This window comes from Equus caballus, chromosome 27 (assembly GCF_041296265.1).
Source record: "Equus caballus isolate H_3958 breed thoroughbred chromosome 27, TB-T2T, whole genome shotgun sequence".
NCBI lineage: Eukaryota > Metazoa > Chordata > Mammalia > Perissodactyla > Equidae > Equus > Equus caballus.
In genome coordinates, this window is record NC_091710.1 from 42,875,061 (window position 1) to 42,895,321 (window position 20,261).

At 45.2% G+C, this 20,261-nt stretch overlaps 1 protein-coding gene across 15 annotated transcripts in view; it reads left to right on the forward strand.

Annotated features, from left to right (window-relative positions):
- ACSL1 (acyl-CoA synthetase long chain family member 1) overlaps window positions 1-20,261 on the forward strand; it is a 64,938-nt gene that overhangs the window by 2,035 nt on the left and 42,642 nt on the right. For 6 of the 15 annotated variants that reach the window (XM_023630582.2, XM_070253177.1, XM_070253182.1 and 3 more), the window contains exon 2: window positions 18,874-19,100. In XM_023630582.2, the coding sequence (XP_023486350.1) occupies window positions 18,906-19,100 (195 nt within the window). In that variant the 5' untranslated portion in view covers window positions 18,874-18,905. Of the gene's footprint in view, window positions 1-574; window positions 1,132-13,615; window positions 14,020-15,378; window positions 15,717-18,873; window positions 19,101-20,261 lie in introns of those variants that run through there. The other 9 variants (XM_070253180.1, XM_070253183.1, XM_070253174.1 and 6 more) reach the window with 7 other exon arrangements.

The following is a 20,261-nucleotide window of genomic DNA, read 5'->3' on the forward strand; positions in this document are numbered from 1 at the left end:
GTTGGGAATTTCTCCTTCTCTTTCTTTTCAAGTTTCACTTTTCTGGAAAGAGCAAAACTGTAGGAATACTAGTAATTTCTAGATGTTGATGCTCAACAACCTTAGAGGGAAGTATAGTTTTTAAGGTCAATTGCTGAATTTATTGTGCAAGTTTGCCACTTAAAGCATCTGCCCATTATTCATTCGCCTTTACTGTATCTCATAATCAAATTCTGTTAAATTAGAATCCATTGATAATGTTTTATGAACAGTGTTTTTTGGGTGACACAATTGATTGATGCTAGTTGGCCAAAAATGACAAATGGGTGTTCGACTGTTTGCCCCCTGATTCATGTTGGTGTGAGCAGGATTAGACTGCTATGTTGCAAAATATGAAAGAACTTCCTTTAAGGCAGCTCAAACCTATTAGTATCCTAAGGGCTCTTCAAGCCTCACTCTCTGACAGGCCATGGTCAGACAGGAGATAGATGGAAGGTGCCAGAGTTTTTATTGAAAATTGTTAGTCCAGCTTGGTGGTGAGAGGAATGCATTAGAGTCACTTTACTTTGACACCCGTGCCTGGAGACTAAGTCCCAGTGATCGGAGCGCATCTGAAGCTGCCAGCGGTTGAGTTTGAGTTTCAACATTCTGGTACTTACAGGGCCTTATGAGAGTTTTTTAAAGGAGCACAAGCCCTGAAGTAGTAACTGGACTTTATGAACTAGAAATAGAGGCTACTTTACTCGTGTTTGTCGCCGCACTTCTGAGATGGTCATTTTCTCTCCAGTTCCTAACCTAACATGGTGTATACCAACTCGTAAGAAATTCTAGCTTGTATCAGCCCCAGGTGATACGTAATTTGAAACATTTGCCCAAACCACAGTAACAAGAGAAAATAATATGTAATCTGAGTTCTGTTAATTTTTCTGCTTTTTTACGTCTTGACATTTAGAAGTTCTTGACTGTGTTGGAGACCACACAGTATTGAGTTAGTTCTAACCTTTGCGGAATCAAAAGGGGAGGATGAAATATAATGGAGCCTTCCTTGAACGGGGCCGGCTTGGAGAGACGGCACATTCGTCGAGGTGGAGGTGAGAATGCTGCTCCCCTGGTTCAGCTGCAGGCCAGTGTCTTCGAAACTGGTGGCTCTGTGTAGGTACCTGGGCTAAATTCTCTTCATGAATTAGTTGCCAGTCTACAATCCAAGTAAAAATTTGAAAGCTGTCTAATATCTAAATCAAAATCATTTGCCTCAGAAAAGCTACATATTATATAAATATAAAATTATATTTAATATAACAAATTAATATAAAAAATTAAACATAAAATTATATCTGTATATATACTTTTTATATTATAGGAATCTATGCTTATTATAGAAAATTTGAGAACTATAAAAAATAAAACTCTTCAAGAGGTTAAATACTATTAATATTTTTGTGTATTTTTTGTGTTTTTCTGAATAATTTTTAAAATCTTAAGAATATATTTTTAATTGAAGATAAAAATTTTGATAACTTAATTTTAATCACCTAAGTTATATTGTGAACATTTTCCATGTTGTTGTGTAGTCTTCAAAAAATGAGTTTTGAAAATTACTGCATTATATAGTTTGTGGGATGTGCCATAATTTATTTACCTTTCCCCTATTGTTGGATATTTACGAACAGCCATCTATTCCAGAACAGTTCACCAAGCTTCTCATATATTTAAAAATATCTTTAAAAAAAAAATTAGGGCATGTTCTGCTTTCAAACTGTTGAAATTGACAGTGATCTGAAATTTATTTTTATTAATGAATGGTTTTAATGGATTTTGGGGTCCATGTGTTCTGGTCAAAAGCTGTTGAAATAAGGATTTCATGGTTTGGAAAGATAAATGGAAGGAAGTGAGGGCATGGAAGGAGGAAACGTGGATTGCCTTTTACACCATTTCTTCATTCTGGGAAGGGCTTCTGGTAAATGTATTATCTGTCCGTTTGTGTAGTTTGGCTGCTGTAGAAATTGGCACTTTCCCCTCAGGTTTGTTGTGGGAGAAATGTCCGTATATATAAGGCCAAAATGCCCCGGATACCATTTATTCTTTTATTAAGCAAAGTAAAGAGAAATTTGCTACAGGAACTAGGTTCTCCCTTAAGGCTTAGCTGTCAGCTACAAAGCAGAGCAGGGTCAGCTGAGGTGGGGCCGCAGCCAGGCATGGGCAAGCTTAGGACATGATGAGTGATGACAACAGCTGACAGTTCAAGACATTGTTCTCAGCGCTTCAGATGTGCAAACTCAGTTAACCCTCCCGACAAGCTTCTAAGACGTAGGTCCTTGTGTTATCCCTATTTTACAGATGATAAGAGGTGCAGAGAGTAAGTCGCCCAAACCAGGATTTGACCCTAGGCAGTCTGGCTTCAGGGCCAGACCCTTGACTGCTTGACTCTACTGCCGCTATAGAGCTTCAAGGATTCTTAGTCCAAGAGGAAGACCTGGAAAGTTCCAGGTTATCCAGCTGGTGGCAAGACTGAGGACAGAACTGGGTCCTCTTCCGCGTCCTTGCTCCTTGATTTCCCCCGGTGTCATTTACACTCTGTCTTGTACCAGAGTGTAATTCTCTCGTCTATTAAAAGTTTTCAGCATGATCTAGGGGGCCGGCCCTGTGGCATAAGGGTTGGATTCATGTGCTCCGCTTCAGTGGCCCGGGGTTTGCAGGTTTGGATCCCTGGCACAGACCTAGCACTGCTCTTCAAGCTATGCAGTGGCAGCATCCCACATAAAATAGAGGAAGATGGGCACAGATGTTAGCTCAGCTACAATCCACCTCAAGCAAAAAGAGGAGAGCGCGTGGAGTGGGAACAGGGACCCAGCTTAGCAGAGAGAGTGGAGCATCTCTCGCTGAAGTAGAGATTGGCCTCACCGTGGCACGGAGGTTTGCTTTCTGCTGCATATCTCTGACCAGAAACAGACCTTCTGAGCGTGTTCTAGATCACACTGAAGACTTTTAGTAGACAAGAGAATAGGATGGTGGATTTTCAGACTTTGAAGGCACTGTATCATCTAGTGGTTATGACCCCTTTTTCCCAGTACAGTTTTAGGCAGAACTCCGATATCCGAAATAAAAGCAGGGCTGCATGGTTGGAGGGGGAGGGGGTGGGCATCCCAGATCACACAGACACGGTCGCTTCCTCAATCTCCCTTGTTGCCTCTGAGGCACTTCAGAACAACCCATCAAACTGAAGTAGCCTAATTCGCTGACCTGACAAATGCAAGTAACTGGGGTGTGGAGATAGGGTGACTTAGACAAGGTTACACAACCCCTGTTGCCCTCTGGCCATGACCAACAGTGCACTTTCTTCCTGGGCCCTGTACCTGTTCGGGGAACAGCTGGACCTCGCCATTATCCTTGATTTGTGTTCTGAAATCCAGCCAGCCAGCAGGTTCTGCTTATCCTGACTTAACTCTCCATACAATATCGTCCAACACACGCTCATTTCTCCCTTTCCTTCTCAGCATCGCCTCCCTAATCTGGAGTCTCTCACCTCTGGTTTAAACAGCAAAGGTCTTTAGTTAAGAAAGAGGAGGAGAAGGATGACTCTTCTTAATGTAGAGCTCTCATCGAATCACTCCTCTGCCCAGAAGCCTTCCAGGGCGCCCCCATAAGGCCCCAAGTCTTTCCTTAGCTTGGCTGTTGGGGACTTCTAGAATTGGGTTCCAACCTACTGTTTTCCATACCTTTCCTAAACCACAACGTACTGGGACTTTTGGAAAGCAAACTCTGGTAGCACAGGGTTGGATCAAGATCCCCGCCCCTCAAGACTCTATATGCGAGTGCTCTCTTCTATCTGACCGGCCTTCCTGTGTCCTGGGCCCTGTGTGCCTCACTGGACCTGTCAGCAATGACATTCCTCATCCCACACTCATTCCTCATGGCCCTACTCTTCCGAGGCACTTTTCTTGGAGTGATTCACCGTCTCCAGACTCCAAATCACTCGCTGCAACCCGAGGCTGACATTCAGCTGGGCTGCACCCGCAACCGCGTTGCTGGTTAAAATGTTGAAATGCTCCCATACTGGTTAGAAAATATCTGTCACCCCAAGTGCCCCCTCCCCTAATCCGTGGCCCAGTATGGATCTCCTGAATCCTGTTCGGGTGGCATTGGCCTACTTCTTTTCCCATTGGTTGATGCCTGGCTGTGCTGGTTATTCAGTTTTTTGAATGGCTTCCCTCCCTCTGTCCTTCATTTGCCTTTTCGTGAATGCAGATCTTGCTTCCCCGGATAGGCCCTCCAGCCACCCTCTAAGCTCTGGGCATTTAGGATACCTAGTTATTGTCATTTCTGTGTTTTCGGCATCATTTAACAGAGGGTCTTATTCATAGTGAGCACTTAATATTTATTATCTGATGCTTGATTGAGACTAGGAGACATTCCGATGGCCAGATGTCCCATAGAAGGGGTCGCTGACAAGAATATGCTATGTCTAAATGTTCCAGGTTTGTATATGATGATGCTGTGCAGAGCTTAGATCTCTGGACCAAAGCCTGTGCCTTCATTGGGTGGACCTTTGTGTTTAGAAGTGCTGTACATGCAAGGTGTCTCTTTCAGGGTAATTTCAGTTATGTTTAAGTAGCAGGTGGCTGTGGGCGCTGCAGGATGTGGGAGGGAAGGAGGTCAGTGTCAAGTTCCAGATAATCTTACATAACTGTAATATAGTCTTTGTTTACCTGGCATTCTTACTAAAAATCCTACCTTGTTTCTGTGCCGCTAGCGAAAGTCAAAGAGCTGTTTGTTCCTTCTGTGGGACAGTTCAGCATCAAGCAGGCCTCGGAGGCATCCCAGAATGTGGTGTTGGCAGGGACCTTGCCTGTCAAGCCGTCCAACCAACCACCTCACCGAGGACAGAACTGAGATCCAGGAGGTGTGGCTGAGCAGCCCAGAGCCCGGCTAGACTGAGAACAGCGCCAGTCTGTGTTCTTTTCTTCTGACATGAGTCAGAGGTAACTGCCACGGATGCTAGGACCTCGCCAGACTTCAGGCAAGCTGAAGATACTTGGCCCATGAGGCAGGGGCTGAAGCTGTGGGGTCCCCACGATGGACCTCCTCAGATGAGGCCGGCCCCTAGCCTGTCATGGCCCTGTGGCTGTGATTCTCCCTTCTCCAGAACAGCTGAGCCAGTCTACTTGGCCTCCCACACTTGGCCAGGTGATAGTCACTGGCAGTGTCCTGCCCGCTCCAGCGTGCTTCTTTTCATCACGGGGCAATGTCAAGTATCGCTGCCTCCCTCCTAGATGGTGGCAGGCGCTGTTGCTCTGCCTCCTGAGTGTGGCAGGCTTTTCAGGGTCCTCCAGTTAGCTGTTTTATCTATTGCTGCCCAGAGTTGGGAACTGATGGAGACTCTAGCCAGGCAAATGACCAGAGAGGTGGCCGTACTGCTCAGGAGACTGAAGGGTAGTCTCCAAAATGGGGTAGGCGTGCCCTGGAGTTGGGGGAGGGTAGACCATCCATTAGGGTGCGAGGTGGAAATATTAGAACTTCTACAGATTTTTATTTTTAGCTTTCTTTTTAAATTCACATTTGTGTATTTTATAATGTTCAGAAAATATTTGCACAGTGTACATGCATATACTTCATAAATAATTACATTTGCTTATTAGAGATGCATTTATTTTTTTTTGATGCATCGTCAGAAGTTTAGGAAACCAGAAAATTAGCTCCTTCTCCTCCATCACTGGCAAGAGAGCTCCAGAAGCAGTTTTTAAAAGGAGAGAACTCAAGTTTGTCCCATAAAAGCGTATGCAAACTGCTTTGTGAAACTAGATTGTGATTCATATCAAATTGGTCTCTGACTTCAGGAGAGTCAGGTTAAATCCAGAGTATGTTTTGCTTTTTGCATGCAAAACTTGATAGTGTAAAAGCCTCATTAGGACAAGGAGTTTCTGGTTTTGGTTTTTTTCTGTTTTATTCATTATGGAGTCCCCCGAGCCTAGAGCAGTGCTTGACGGGGAGTGGCTACTCAACGAATATTTGCAGTTTGGATGCATGGACCTTTTCCTGCTTGACAATTAAATATCATGCTGGGTTGGCTGCCTCAAGTCAATACTGAAGTTGGCTTTGTGGAAACCTTTAGTCAGTAGGCGGGATGCGGTGAGGGGGGTGGCGCGGGTGTGGTGCGCCAGGCAGTCAGTTATACTCCCCGCAAGTGAGTGCTCAAAGCTGTAGGATCCTAGAGCCGAATGGGCCTCTGACGTGTGGCCTGGATGATAAGATGTTTGGGATTTGCTTTGAAAAAAATGAATACAAAATGAAACCGTATTAGCCAAATGTTGATCATTATTGAAGGTTAAGCTGGAGAAATAGGTAACGTGGTCTACTTTTGAATAGATTTGGAAATTGTCCTAATAAAAATTTAAACAAAACCTAAAGGAAAATGGGGACCCCGAACTAGTGTCACTTGTTCCGAGTAGGAAACAGCCGGACCGGACGATCTCTTTTTCTTTCTTTGGCTCTTTGAAACATGGGGTCCTTGTTCTCCAATTCTCTGCAACTTGTTACATTTGCTTTGTTTCAGCTTCCCCAGGGCCGGTCACCCCTTCTTACAGTGACCTGAGCTCCTGTTGTAATTCTAGCTGACGTCCCATGGTTGTACCAACACGTCCCTTATCCCTTCTCATACAATGAGCGAAATCCTGGTTAACGTGGTCTCTGTTCCAGGTGTTGCCTCCTGCAGCGCCCCTGAGGTCCTCCTCAGAGCTGAGGGGTTTCAGAGGCCAGAGGCCGGAACAGGGTCCCATGCTCTTTAAAGGTCCCTTCAGTCCTGAGGAACCACACAGCCTAAGAATATTTTGTAGGTTCCATTTGTCTCTGCTTTTTAGGGTCACAGCAGTTCCCTGCTGAAATCTGTAAAGACTCAAAAGTGATTTCTCCCAACCCTGTGAGGAGTGGCCTGCCTCTGTCTGGGTAGAGAAAGACCTGTCTTTGTCTTCTGTCTTCCACTTACCCCTGTTCTGCCAAGCCGTTTCTCTGGCTTATCAGTCCTTCTGAAACCTTGATCTATTTTAAGAGGTGTAGGTAACTCTACCCAACCTTGCATCCCTTCAGCCTCCTTCCCCAGGTCACTGATATTTGAGTGTGGCGACCTCTGCGAGCTGCAGGGACCAGGCCTTTTCCTCCTCTGTCTCCTGCACCGGGCCTCACCCTGGCTGGGATGGGGACGGCTCCATAAATGACAGCCGGCTGCTTCGGGGTGAGCTGCCTGCAGCCAGCTCTTTCTTAGCCTCTTGACGGGAACGATCTCATGGGAGAGAGGCAGTGTCTGCGGCCTCTGGTTATGACACTGTTGTTCCTAACCGGCCTGCCGGGCCAGCCTCCTCCACACTCCCAGTGCTGGCTGGCTCTCAGGCTGGCTCTGGGGTGTTTCCCCACCCCCACCTGTCTCTGCCTGTTTCCATCTGGCCTGCCTCCACGCTCCCGGACAGCCCTCCCTCATTCTGCAGCCCGTACACAGTGCTTTCTCCCACCTCCGGATGCTTGGAGCCCCAGGCCCTCCACCGCTTCCCTCTTGGGGTCGTGTTTCTGTCTGTAGTTTGGTTAACTCTTGCAGATGTGGTTGTTTTCATCGGTATCTTAAATTTGTTGAAGGCAGAGAAAACACTGTAAGTGCTGTGTCCTCTTGCTGGTGGCCTTCTCTTTCTGAGGTGCTAGGGACAGGGTTTTTTCCCCCTGTGATTTTCAGAGTATTGTCTGTTAATGTGCAGTGAGACCCTTTCTCAAGGGGACCCTTAAGTGGAAGTTGCCCAAATAGCTGCTCAGTGGCTGTGCCAGGGCCCAACACAGGGCAGATGGTGAGAGCTTAGATATATACTTTCTGGGAGGGGCTTCTGCTCCATCTGTCATTCTGCTAGAAGGGCAGGTTGCCCCCCTGAGCCTTTTCTGGAGCAGGTGGGAAATACATAAATACGAGAGGAAATGAACTGACCTGACCTAGTTATATCTTCTTTATCTTGAGAAATTTTTTAAAAATACAGCAAAGTACAAAGATTTGTAAAGTCATAAAACAAATACCTGTATGCCCACCTCCTAGAAATGACGGTGATTAACATTGATTGTCTTCTTTATATGTCCTCCTGTCACCTGGAGTTTCTGGGTGTAGGTGAAATCTTGCTATTTGGTTCCAAGCGCCAGGATTGTGTGGCCATGTCTTGCCTCCTCTAACGTCGTCCTGGAGGTGCTCCATGGTGTTGGCAATGGTGGAGGGCATGGCTTTCCTCGGTTCCCACTCCTTTTTGATGCCCTCTGAGGCCTGCACAGGCAGTGGTGGAGCTGGCTCAAGATTCTGCGTCTCATCAGGGGCACAGCCAGTACCTAGAACATGAGCTTTTTGCATTCGAGTCTAGTATTCTTTCTATTCTGTCTCCTTCCATATTCACTATTGGAAGTAACTGCTATGGACAAAATGTCTGAGGGGACCACAGGACTTAGATACCTTGTCTGTGTGGTTTCTCAAACTCCCCATCCTGAGGCCATCAGTGGAGAAGAGTTTCTGCCTAGCCAGGTCCACCTCTGGCTACTGTGAAAGGTCTGTCCACTTTCCTAGTAAATTATTCTCTCCTCTCTTGGTAGAACCTCTCGCTTTTGGGTTTCCTTGGTGGTTCATTGCAGGCCAGGAAGGTGCACAGTCTGTTCTTCTGGATTATTTTAGTGACAACAGGAATTTTGTTTCCTTTTGTCATAATAGGCTCTACTTATATTGCCTAATTCCTCCCGACTATGGTGTCATGTTCTTTAACGGACAGTCCCACAGACATAAATTAGGACTCTTCTCTGCTGAATGTCAACTGAATTAACATGCCTTATTAGATCCAGTTGATGAGTGGGAAGCTTAACCTACAGTAACCTCTTCTGTCTTGGTTCTTGCAGAAGGGCTGGGTCAGCCTAACAAACAAGTCTTCTTGTCTCCATCAGCTGAAGCAAAACTGATTGACTGAGGCTGTCTGTTCTCTCCAAGCTTGCTCCCTTCTTAAGCTCTTAGCAGTAAAATTCCCTGCCTCGTCATGACCTATGTACAGAGATTGCTTGACAGTATTAAATCAATGTTTGAAGATCTTGCTTCTCAGGAATTTTTTTGAATGGAAACGTTTCCCCTTAAATCTGTTCCGCTAAGATTTAACCTTGCTGTCCCACACAGAGGCCTTTGTGCGACCTGGCTATCTTCATTGGGCATGTCCTAACCATAATTATCATCTTCCCAAGAGGATGTACATGGCAGGTCTTCACAGCTATGTTGAAGAGAGAAGGGAGGAGAGCTATATGTTTTGTTTCTTGGTTCTGCTCTGGAGGATGTTGGGCAGGTCCTGTTTCCAGCATTCTTTACATCTCAGATGGCCACTACCCGGCTTTCTCGGTGTTTCTGGGGGAGTTCTTCCATTGCACTCCAGCTCATGGGCTATTTCTCTGGTTTAGAAGATTCTCTTTTCTGTCATAGAAAACTCACTTACAGAAGCCAATGGCCAGCCCTGGTGTCAGGTTCAGGACTCAAATCCTTCTTCTGACATTTGCTGTTTTACTTAAGAGAGAGATTTGTTTGTTCTCTTCCCTTCCCGCGGGCAACCTTGTTTGGTTTTAAACTGATCTGTAGTCACATGTCTAAATGTCTGTGCAAAAGTCTACTAAGGAAAAGAGACGGTCCTTGCCCTTAAATGACCTTGGGGTGACATCATACGTAAGTGAAACCGTTTGAGACATGTAAACTTCATGGGAAGGTGGGCAAGAGAATATTTTTCTGTAGCCTTTAAATCATTGGCTTGAAACCATTTTTTTTTCCCTCCACATCACCTGGGAGATGCTGCTTACTCCCTTCTAGCACGCTGACTCACAGCAGCTCTGTGGGGTGTAGAGGGAGGATGCTGAAGTTTGGAAATGCTTTGAATACCCACTTTCTCTTTGGAGAGTCACTATTCTATAAATACCTCCTCCGGGGGCTTGCAGTAGAGAATTGGTCAGAATCACAGAGGGTCATTCATGACTCAGTAAATGTTTAGGAAGCACCTGTTCTGGGCAAGGCACCCGTTTAAGCACCAAGGGCATATAAAGGCAGATGGGAAGGGGCCCCGGCCTGGTAGAAGAGAGAGGCATGTATGTAAGAGAAGCGTATACTCACCATAAGTAGAAAATAGGAGATGCTGAAGACCACACGAGAGCTACAATTAAAGTGTTCTGGAGGTCAGAGGAACGACTGACTGCTTCTCGCTGAGGGGCTCCAGGAAGAATTCACGAGAGGAATTAGCCTCTGGCCTACTTGGGTAGGATTTGGACCTCTTCAAACAGGGCCAGGGAAAAGAGCTGTAGTTAAAGGAGACAGCAAGGAAGGGGGCATGCAGAGCGGGATGGAGCATAGGGGAGGCTGTGTATGAAGCAGGAAGGGCAAGAGTTCAGAGGAATGGAGGTAGCACGCACTGGGACACTTGCTTCCATGGCCGTGTTGGGGCCAGGGGGCCAGTAGGGTAGCTTGCCCAGAGAAGCGTGGGGTGAGGATGGAACGTTCTTCTGCTCACATGTGGAGGAGGGTTTTTGGGACCCTGGAAGGTTGGGCTGGGAGCTCACAAACCACCTTCCTCTCTCCCTCTCCCCACTTCTCTTCGTTATTCTCCCAGGCTCAAAGCTCAGCCTTCCAATTCCTTCTCTTTTTTATCCAGTTATATCCACTTAGTTACCAAAATCCTGGTGTGTGTTTTTTTAAGTGATTAAAAAAATTTTTTTTATTGTAGCAAAATACACATAATATAAAATTGACCATTTCGACCATTTTTAAGTGTGCAGTTCAGTGGCATTAAGTACATTGCCAATGTTGTGCAATCGTTACCACTCTCTAGTTCCAGAATTTTTCATCATCCCAAATAGAAACTCTGTACTTGTGAAGCAATAACTCCTCATTCCCTGCCCCCACCTAGTAGCCTCTATTCTAGGTCCCTCATATAAGCAGAATCATACAATATTTGTCCTTTTCTGGCTTCTTAGCATATCATTTCCAGGTTCATCCACGTCATCGCATGTATCCAAATTTCATTCCTTTTTATGGCTGAGTAATATTCCACTCTGTGGGTACACCACATTTTGTTTGTCCTTTCCTCTGTTGATGGACACTGGAATTCAAATCCTGGCTCTTTAAAGCACTGTGTGTCATGGCTTTTTGTCTGCATCGCCTCCCACCTTTGTCTAGATTTGAGTCACCACGTGCCTGGGTCACAGCGCTCACCTGTTAAGGTCCATGGGCTTTGCCTTCAGACCTGGGCTCTAGTCCTCTTCTTGGGTGGAGCTGGGGCGGGACATCGACCTTCTCGTTGAGGGTGGTGACAGCTCCACGCAGTGAGGGCTGTTAGGAGGGTTACATTCACTCCTGGGTGGAGTTGCTTAGCACAGAGCCTCACACCAGTCAGTGCTTAACAGACAGAAGCTCTTAAAGAAATCATAACTTCAAAGTGATGTCCCTCATCGTCCTCCTTCCCTTCTCCTGTCTAATTTAACCGTGTCGTTTGTTCCATGTGAACTTGCCAAAATCCTAGAGCTGAGGTGGGGAGTTGCTTCCGTCATCTTGTTTCTGTCCCCGTGGCCTGAGGTAGAGCTCGTTTTCTCAGATGACCCTCATCCTTGGAGGACCAGCCCCACGTGTGCCTTCTGCAGGCGGCTCCCCGTGCGAGTCTGTGATCTCTTTCATAATTTCTTCTGCACTTACCTCCACCTGTTACTCACTATTTTGTGTTATGTATTTTACTTCCAAGCCTCACGAAGGGAGTCTTCAAGTTTTTCCAAGTTTGGACCACCATGTGAATATTAAATAATGTCCATGCCTCCATAGAAGGTGAGGGAGTCCTCCAAACTCTCCTTCAGTCTTCATTTTAGGGTCTTACCAAGACTTTCATTTTATGGTCACTTTATTTTGAACAACAGCAGGTGGAGACGGTACCTTGTCCTGAAACCACCTCTGCCAATCCCAGTCTTGGGTCCTTGTAAAGGTCAACTAGCTGAATTTAACTTTTTCTAAGGCAAAGAAATTTAACACTTGCTGGGTGGTTATCTCTAGGGGCTTGACCTTACAAAGCCAAGTATTGGATATTATTGTAAAAAGCTTTTAAAAATCAGTTTAAGCAGCAATAAAGTATGAGGTTTTGTTATATGAATGTGGACTCATAGGACAAATTTTTTAAACTGTCCTAACATTATACAAATGTGTTCCTGTGACTTGGGAGCATTTTCTCAGTGATAGCCGCGTGTGACTTCAAAAAATGCTTCCACTATAAACAAACATACGGACAAAGAGAACAGATTAGTGGTTACCAGAGGGGAAGGGGGTTGGGGGGGGTGGGCATAAAGGGTAAAGGGGCACATTTATATGGTGACTGACAAATAATAATGTACAACTGAAATTTCACAATGTTATAAACTATTATGACCTCCATAAAATAATAATTAAAAAAATCCTCCCACTTTAACCACTTCAGTGGAAGAGAAAAATGTGAAGATGTGCTCCAAAAAGCTGTTAATCCTCACAAAGTGGCTTCAGAGACACCTAAGGCCCTGTTTGAAGAAGCATATTCAAAGAATTTTAATAAGATATTAATGAAATATGAATAGAAAAACAAAATTTCTAAAGTAATTGATTTTGTCATGTGACTTATATATGTCACTTAATGAATATAGAAACTGCTATAAGTAGACATTTGACCATTTCATCTAATCTCTAAAAGTGATCTGTCTAGTTGGACATGTTATATTTGGAATCTCTTTATTTTGGGGGCGTGTTGGTAGTTGTGACTTGTGGCCAGTCAAAATGGGTGAGGTATGGCCCTAATCTTACTGGTTAAGAATTAGTCTAGCTTTGGGGCTGACCCCCTGGTGTAGTGGTTAAGTTTGGTGTGTTCTGCTTTGGTGGCCCTGGTTCCTGGGCAGGGACCTACACCACTCATCAGTGGCCATGCTGTGGCGGTGACCCACATACAAAATAGAGGAAGATTGGCAGAGATGTTAGTTCAGGGTGAATCTTCCGGAGCCGCCTGCCCTCCCCAAAAAAAATTAGTCTAGCTTTATACTTGCTTTTAAAAGATTTGAGTCCCACTGTTTCTCTGATAACTTTAGTGGGTATGGGCAGGGAGTGGATTACTATAGAATGATTCAACCTGACTCGGATATTCCAATCAGGTTTCTTAAAACGGGGCATGTCTGCCTCATTTCTCCTTTCAGAGTCCTCTTGGAAATTGAATTGGTGACCCATAGAATCACTTTCATGAAAAGTGAATTTCAGGCTTGCAATACTTAGTTGGGAAGAAAAGCTTCAAAGCAGTGGATGGAAACACTAACTCCCTGTGTAACTGCTTGCTCATTGTGCCTGGAATCTCACAGTTACCCAAGTGGTCTTTCTCCTCATGCCCAGAGTGATGCTCCAAGGGCGGCGACCACAGTCAGGAATTGCTGTATGGGATGGGGTTTGCACAGTGACCTCTGCTTTCCTTTGTAATCGGTAAACTCTGGCATCTTCCTGGAGCTCCTGTACCTCCCTCTCTCTAGGGAGAGCCCAGCTGCTCTTTTGGTTCAAGAGGGGACGGCTTAAGCAAATCTAGCTTTAGGTAGTTTGCCAGGCCGGGTTAAGGAGCATGAATCCAACAGTTTTGGAGTGGCACATTGAAAGAACAGCGCACGGGCAGTCTGCTGCTCTCTTGTTCCTCCCCGAGGCCGAGCTCTGCCCAGCTAGTGGAGGACAAAGGGGCAGCTTTCAGCCTTCTGTAAATAGCCTATTGTACAGGGAGAGGAGGTGGAGCAAGGAATGGCAGCATCTTGCCAGCTTGGCTTGCTGCTTTAAGGAGAGATGTCAGGATTTCTTCATTTGCTGCTTCCAGAGCAAGGGTGCTATTTATGTGGATTTGTTGGAGGGCTGCATTCCTATTGAAGTGTTCCATCAAACCGTTCTTATTCCGCTGGATGAAAGCTTGAGGAACTTGAGAAGGAGAGAAACTTCTAGATCACCCATTTTTTGGTTTATAAATGACATGAAGAAAGTAAAATGCTAATGTAAGTATAAGTTTGCAGAATTGCAGGAGCTGTGTGTATGTGTGTGTGTATCTGTGCACACGCGTGTGTCCTTAGAAAATGATGCCTTTGTGAGTCACTTCTGGCCCTGAACCACATTTTTTCTGGTGCAAACGGAATGGCAAGAGGTGAACCTTTATGTACAGTGGGCCTCGAACCCACATGTTCAGAGGCCAGGGTGATGGGACAAATGCCAGCGGTTAGATGAGACATCAGCTGCCAAGCTCATGATACTGTGGAGTGTGAGCACTGGAAGGACCTTCAGATGTCACCCACTCTCACAGTTGCTAACCTAGGGTGGACTGAGGGGGACTGGTGAGCCCCATGTGCAAAGAGGCATGTGGATGCTCTTAGTGGAGAGGGTCAGCGGCCCGCAGAGGTTAAGAATTGTTCGTGTAGAGGAAAATGTAGTCTGGTTGGTGTGTGGTCTTGGAAGAAGACGTTGGGAAAGCCTTTGAAGTCTCCAGCCTCAGTTTCCTCCTCCTCGTTTTGTGTTGTGGCGTTCAGATAAAACACAGGACGTGAAAGTCTTTCCAAAACACTAAATCAATGCTGGTGACGGTAGTCGCTCAGTTCTTCCCGGGGTTCAGACAGACAGCTACCGGGATTTCTGTTTTCTGACAGTCCTGCAATCCAGTTTCTGATGCCCTGCCCTGTACATCCATTTCTTCCCAGGTCTATTTAAAGGCGACCTCTGCTCTGGTTCTTTGCACTGGGGCTGTGCCACATCTCCCTGGCCATTGTTATATTCCCTGCCATTCTGTGGGTTTAGACCCCAGCTTTATAGAAAATTCAAAAGACCCAACTGAGCAAACCCACTTCTTGTAGGTGTGGGAAGGAAGTGTGTGCAGGGGTAGCTGTAGGGGGAGGAGCAGCTTGCTGCCAAGCGTCTTGCGTGTTCCTGACCGAGAGGTAACTCGCTGCTTAAGACTTTAAGCCGATTGAATCATATTCTTAGAAAATAGCAGCATAATTATATGCCTGGGCTGTAAACTTCCCCAGATGATGGTGTGGAAATTTGCTTTTGAATTAAAAAAATATTCCAGCTAGAACATCACTGGGATATGAATAAAATCTGAATTTTAACCATTTGTTGGCAAGTACATGATTCTTGATTCTTCTTGGAGACCTGTGGGGACTGTCTTAAAGCCTTTTATTTGTGTCATCTCCAGCATTTAAAGACTATTTGGCTAATTTTCTTTGGACGTCGGTCTGCCTCCATTTTGAAATACCCCAAGAACCTTTCCTTTAATAGCAGTTAAATAGAAAAGCAAAGATTTGTAACACTTTCAGTTTACATTTAAGAGTTGTTCTTTGTTGTTAATGCTGTCAAGTCGAGTTGATTCCGACCCCTAGCGATCCTGTGTACAGCAGAGTGCAACCCTGCCTGGTCTTCTTGCGCCGTCCTCTCCCCTTCCAGTGCCGTATCAGACACTGCCCCGCTGCTATTCATAGGGTTTTTGTGGCCAGTTTTTTCAGAAGTGCGTGGCCAGGTCCTTCTTAGTCTGTCTTAGTCTGGAAGCTCTGCTGAAACCTGTCCACCAGGGGTGACCCTGCTGGTATTTGAAATCCCAGCGGCACAGCTTTCAGTATCACAGCAACACGGAGCTGCCACAGTATGACGACCGACAGACCAGTGGTGTGGTTCCGTGACTGGGAAATGGACCCGGGCTACGGAGGTGAGACCACCGAATCTTAACCACTGGACCCCCAGGGCTGGCTAGTTGTTCTTTACGTGGATCTAAAGGAAGTGGTTGTCTTAGCTTGTGAGTGCCTAGACTCTAGTTTTCCTGTGTACAGCATTAACTGATTCGCTCAGTGAAGTAGGTTTGCAGCTTGTTACCTGGTTGCCAGCTAAGAGGCACGAATTAAATTGCTGTGGCTTGTCATTATCACCCACTAAAGATAAGAATTTAGCTGAATTTAAACTTTTAGCATTACAGGTTAGTATCTAATAAAATGCCCTTGCATGGGTGCAGCTAAATCTGTAATTTTCTAAAGTTTTATTTTTAAGTTTTCTTTCCTAGACTTATTTCTAGAAATAGACTTCTTTATTTCTTAGTATAATGCTGTCTACAGTTGGCTACTGCTGATGCTCAAAATGGACAAAATGGATCACCTGTTTATGACTGTTTAATGGGGGAATTGTGGATGTTCTCACACAGGGATGTGATTCTGTTGAACAGCTCCTGTAAATTCACGCGATCTGGGTTTTGTGGACATTACTTCAGGGACTTTTGGAAGAGAAGAGGGAAGGGCAGGGTGTAAGTGTGTGTGCAGGGGTGGGTAACTCCTCTGCAGACTTGGAGTGCCGTGGGGGTCCTGAAGACAGCTAGAAGATGGAGTGATTTGAGGGGAAGGCACAATATATGCATAAGGTTGCCTTGCGTTCGTAGAGTTGGCATTACAGTTTATGAAATCTGATGCCCAGTGCCGAAGGACCAGACTCGATTTATCTGCATATCCTCCAAGTCGCCGTTTAAGCCTCCCTTCCACAGAGAGGCCTGGCCTGATCACTGGATCTCCCTGGTGGTAATACTTATCACACCTTCCAGATTTTGCTTGTTTGCTGTTGTATCTTCCCCGCTAGCTGGCTAGCCCAGGGAGAGCCCGACCAGATGGTTAGCACTGTCTTCCAAGCCCCCCCACACAGTGCCTAGGCCACACCAGACACTCAGATACGTTAAATGACTGGCGTAGCTCCATTCCTATGAATTCATCTAGAATAAATCTGCTGAGTGTACTATGGACAATCTGTTTCTTTCTTGGTCTGTCTGATGTTGGTTTGACATTACCACCCAACATCTGATCATTCATTTCGAAGGTTTTTAAAAATATGCCCATTGTCTCTTCTTATTGGGAAGCTGAGCAGAAAGAAAACAGTGTCTGTTTTCAGAGCTGGCACTGGCAGTGACACTAACTGATGCTGTCCCTGCCCAAGGGTGGAGCAGTGGGGTGACTCTGCTCCTAGCTGCTCATTGGCCCGTCTTCCACGCTCTCTTCTCCTGAGGAGTCAAGTATAGATTTTTGTCTGCCAGTTACCTTTAGCCCAGTGGGCAGCCGCATGGGACGTGGCATGTGACTAATGCCCTAAGAGACCTTGGCAGGCCAGGCAGGCACTAGCTGGACTCTTCCAACCCCTGCCCCACCCCTCCCACCTTTTCTGTTTCTGCAGTGGTGTGTCACCCAGCAGTCAGTGAGTGATGAGTGGTTTTGTAAGTCCTGGTGCTTTCTCTCCAGAATTCTGACCTGAGGAAATTTGCTTGTCTGTTCCTTCTCTGTTGTCGTGTTGAACCTCAGAATTTCCTGTGTGTGTGTGTGTGTGTGTGTGTGTGTGCACGTACAACTACACAGACTGTTGTAGCACCAGACTGCATGAGCTGAGCAAATACGTGATATATAAATACATTATATAGTGTTGATGGCCAGTGAAAACACTTGATATTCTGCTACTCTGTAAAAAAAAATACAATAACATAGATAGAAATTTCAAGAGGATTTCTGTATTTGAAAAAAGAAACTTATTTTTAGTTTTGTGACCTAGCTGTTTAAAAGAACATATCATAAGTAGCTCACAAATACCATCTGAAGTTATAGCTAAAATATTAACACCTAGTGGATTTCCAGGAAGTTTTTGAGAAAAGTCTTTCAGATCATTTACTGTTATTTCCTTCCCTTTCCTGCCAAATGTACTTTAGAGCAATTATTCATTGATAATTTTCCAGTTTAGAATTATTCTCATTATCTGCATATTTTTATACTGATGTGTATATAAGTTGTCTATAACATTCAATTTAGGGTTTTCATATACATTGGGTTGTCCATCTGATTTTCGTCGGTGTGTTTTGGCTTCTTAGTTTTGTTCTTTTAAACTCCTTGTAGTCAGCACTGTTTTTTTTATTACCTCTGTACCTTACTGTTCTGCACACAGGACTCATCAGAGAGTATTGGTAGAGGAAATAGTAGTAATACCCAGCATTTATTGAGCAATTTTTGGTGCCTCATACCATTCTGAGCTCTTTATGTGAATCATTTAGTCGTCCTAAAAGCTCAACGAGATAGATACTATTTTCATCTCCATTTATAGATGAGGAAACTGAGGCACAGAGACGCCAGAATCATATCGCTGATAAGCTGGGGAGGCGGGATTTAGCAGTGGAATCTGGGATCTTGAATACTATTCTATACTTTTGCTCAAATACCACGCTGCAGTCTCTCTCTCGATATTTGGTGGTTGGCTTAAAGTTTATGTGCACCAATTTATTATTATATTTTAGCTGTCAGATCTTGAGGACCGTAAGAGGAATTATTTTATCAGAATAGCCAACTACGGTTTCCCCTGCATTTATATTGTTGCTTTTATGGTACAAAGAGGATGGGGAAGGTGAGAGACACTGAAATTTAGGTTGGTCTCTTTCACCAGTTGGGGAGCTTGTTCTGAGATTTGTTGGAAGAAATGGAAACTAATGGCCGTGAGATGGTTTGGGCCTGCATGGGCCTCTTCATTAGCCGTGATAATGAGAGTCGAGTGCATTTGATTAGATGGAAGAGAATAGGGATAGAGTATGAGCATTTTATGGCAAGAATTCCTCATGAGTAAAATCTTTTTCATGTGGTTGGTGAAGACTTTACATAAGATGATAGAAGTAGAATGAATTCCTCAAGTGTTTTTAGAAAAATGAAATCTGACAGCCAGGAAGAGACCTGGCCCATTGGACTGTGGGTTTAATGCCTTGATGGGTCAGCCAGCCATTGAGTTAGATGATTGGCCTTTGGGAATTGTAGAGAGGAGTCCCACCTCCCTGGAATGAACGTGGCGTTTTTCTCTTCTCACAGAATTCAGCCTCGGGAACCACCAACACAGGACCATGGAAGCCCACGAGTTGTTCCAGTATTTTCGGATGCCGGAGCTGGCTGACTTCAGACAGTACGTTCGTACTCTTCCCACCAACACGCTCATGGGCGTTGGAGCTTTTGCAGCCCTGACCACTTTCTGGTACGCCACAAGGCCCAAAGCCCTGAGGCCACCGTGTGACCTCTCCATGCAGTCGGTGGAAGTGCCGGTAAGTGGGGGAGCTGACCTGCCATGTGGGTTTTCTCAGTGTTTCCTCAGATTCATTAAGCCCCATTGAGTTATATATTGATCACAATGACAATCGCAGTCAAATGTTTGCTCGCCAGGGCAATTTGTAAGCCGAAATGTGCTCAACCAACAGAAGTTTGTGGATAATAAATGGAAGTAGAGGCCAAAATATAGGGCAGAGGTACAGATGAGGTGGCATTGGTTGGTCAATGTGGGTTTACCTGTCACACAGAGGTTCATTTCAGAAATCACATTGAGCCTCTCCCCTGTGCTAGGCATTGCAATAGGCCCAGAAGATTCCGTGAGGGGAAAGGACAGGCACAGAGTCCTGTTCTCGCAGGGCTTGTGTTCCAGCAGAGAAGAGAGTTATAGAAAGAAGGATTTCGCTTGTGGTGTGTCTGATGCCTGGAACACATCCCCCAGCTGTTGAAAAGGACTCTCGGATTTCAAATAGGATGACGCTAGACTAGGAACTTGCCAGAATCACATGGCCATAGAATTTAGGATAGGACTTGGAGGAACAAGGACATTCAAGAGGCGTCTAAGGTTGAGCCGTTCAGGGCCATGGTTGCATATAACTTAGACAAAGTAAAGGTCATGCTCCCACTGGTATGAAAATTAAACCGGAGCATATGTTCCATAATTGGGGCTTACTGGCTGGGGTGGCATGGGGAAATCTAGAGACCCTTCCGGAAAGATTCTTCGTTCTCTTGTTCTACCTTCCTTCCTTCCCGTTGGCGTCTCTTTTCAAGGTTAGTAAAAAAACATGAGTGGTTGATGAAGAAGCCAAGTTCTGAATGGTTCTCTGACTTCTTCTGAATGGTTCTCTGCTTTGGAATTTCTTGCTTTCCCCTACCTAAGTCCCAATTAATTTTCAGTATTTATTGCTTTCAACATGTGTGAAGAGGAATGTTGGGAAATGCAGAATTGCCTCATTTGCTGCACTTAGATGTAGTGTGAAAGGTCTGGCCCTGTCCCCGGGCTGATGGCCTCAGGAGGAGAATGTGCCCTTCCAAATAGAGCCCTGGCCTCGTTAATAGCTTTTGGTTATTTATAGGGTTTTAGTTCTTTGTGACAATTTCTTGGATTCACTAATGTGAAACTCTTAAAATATATAAAAAGATATGTCAGTCTCATTCAT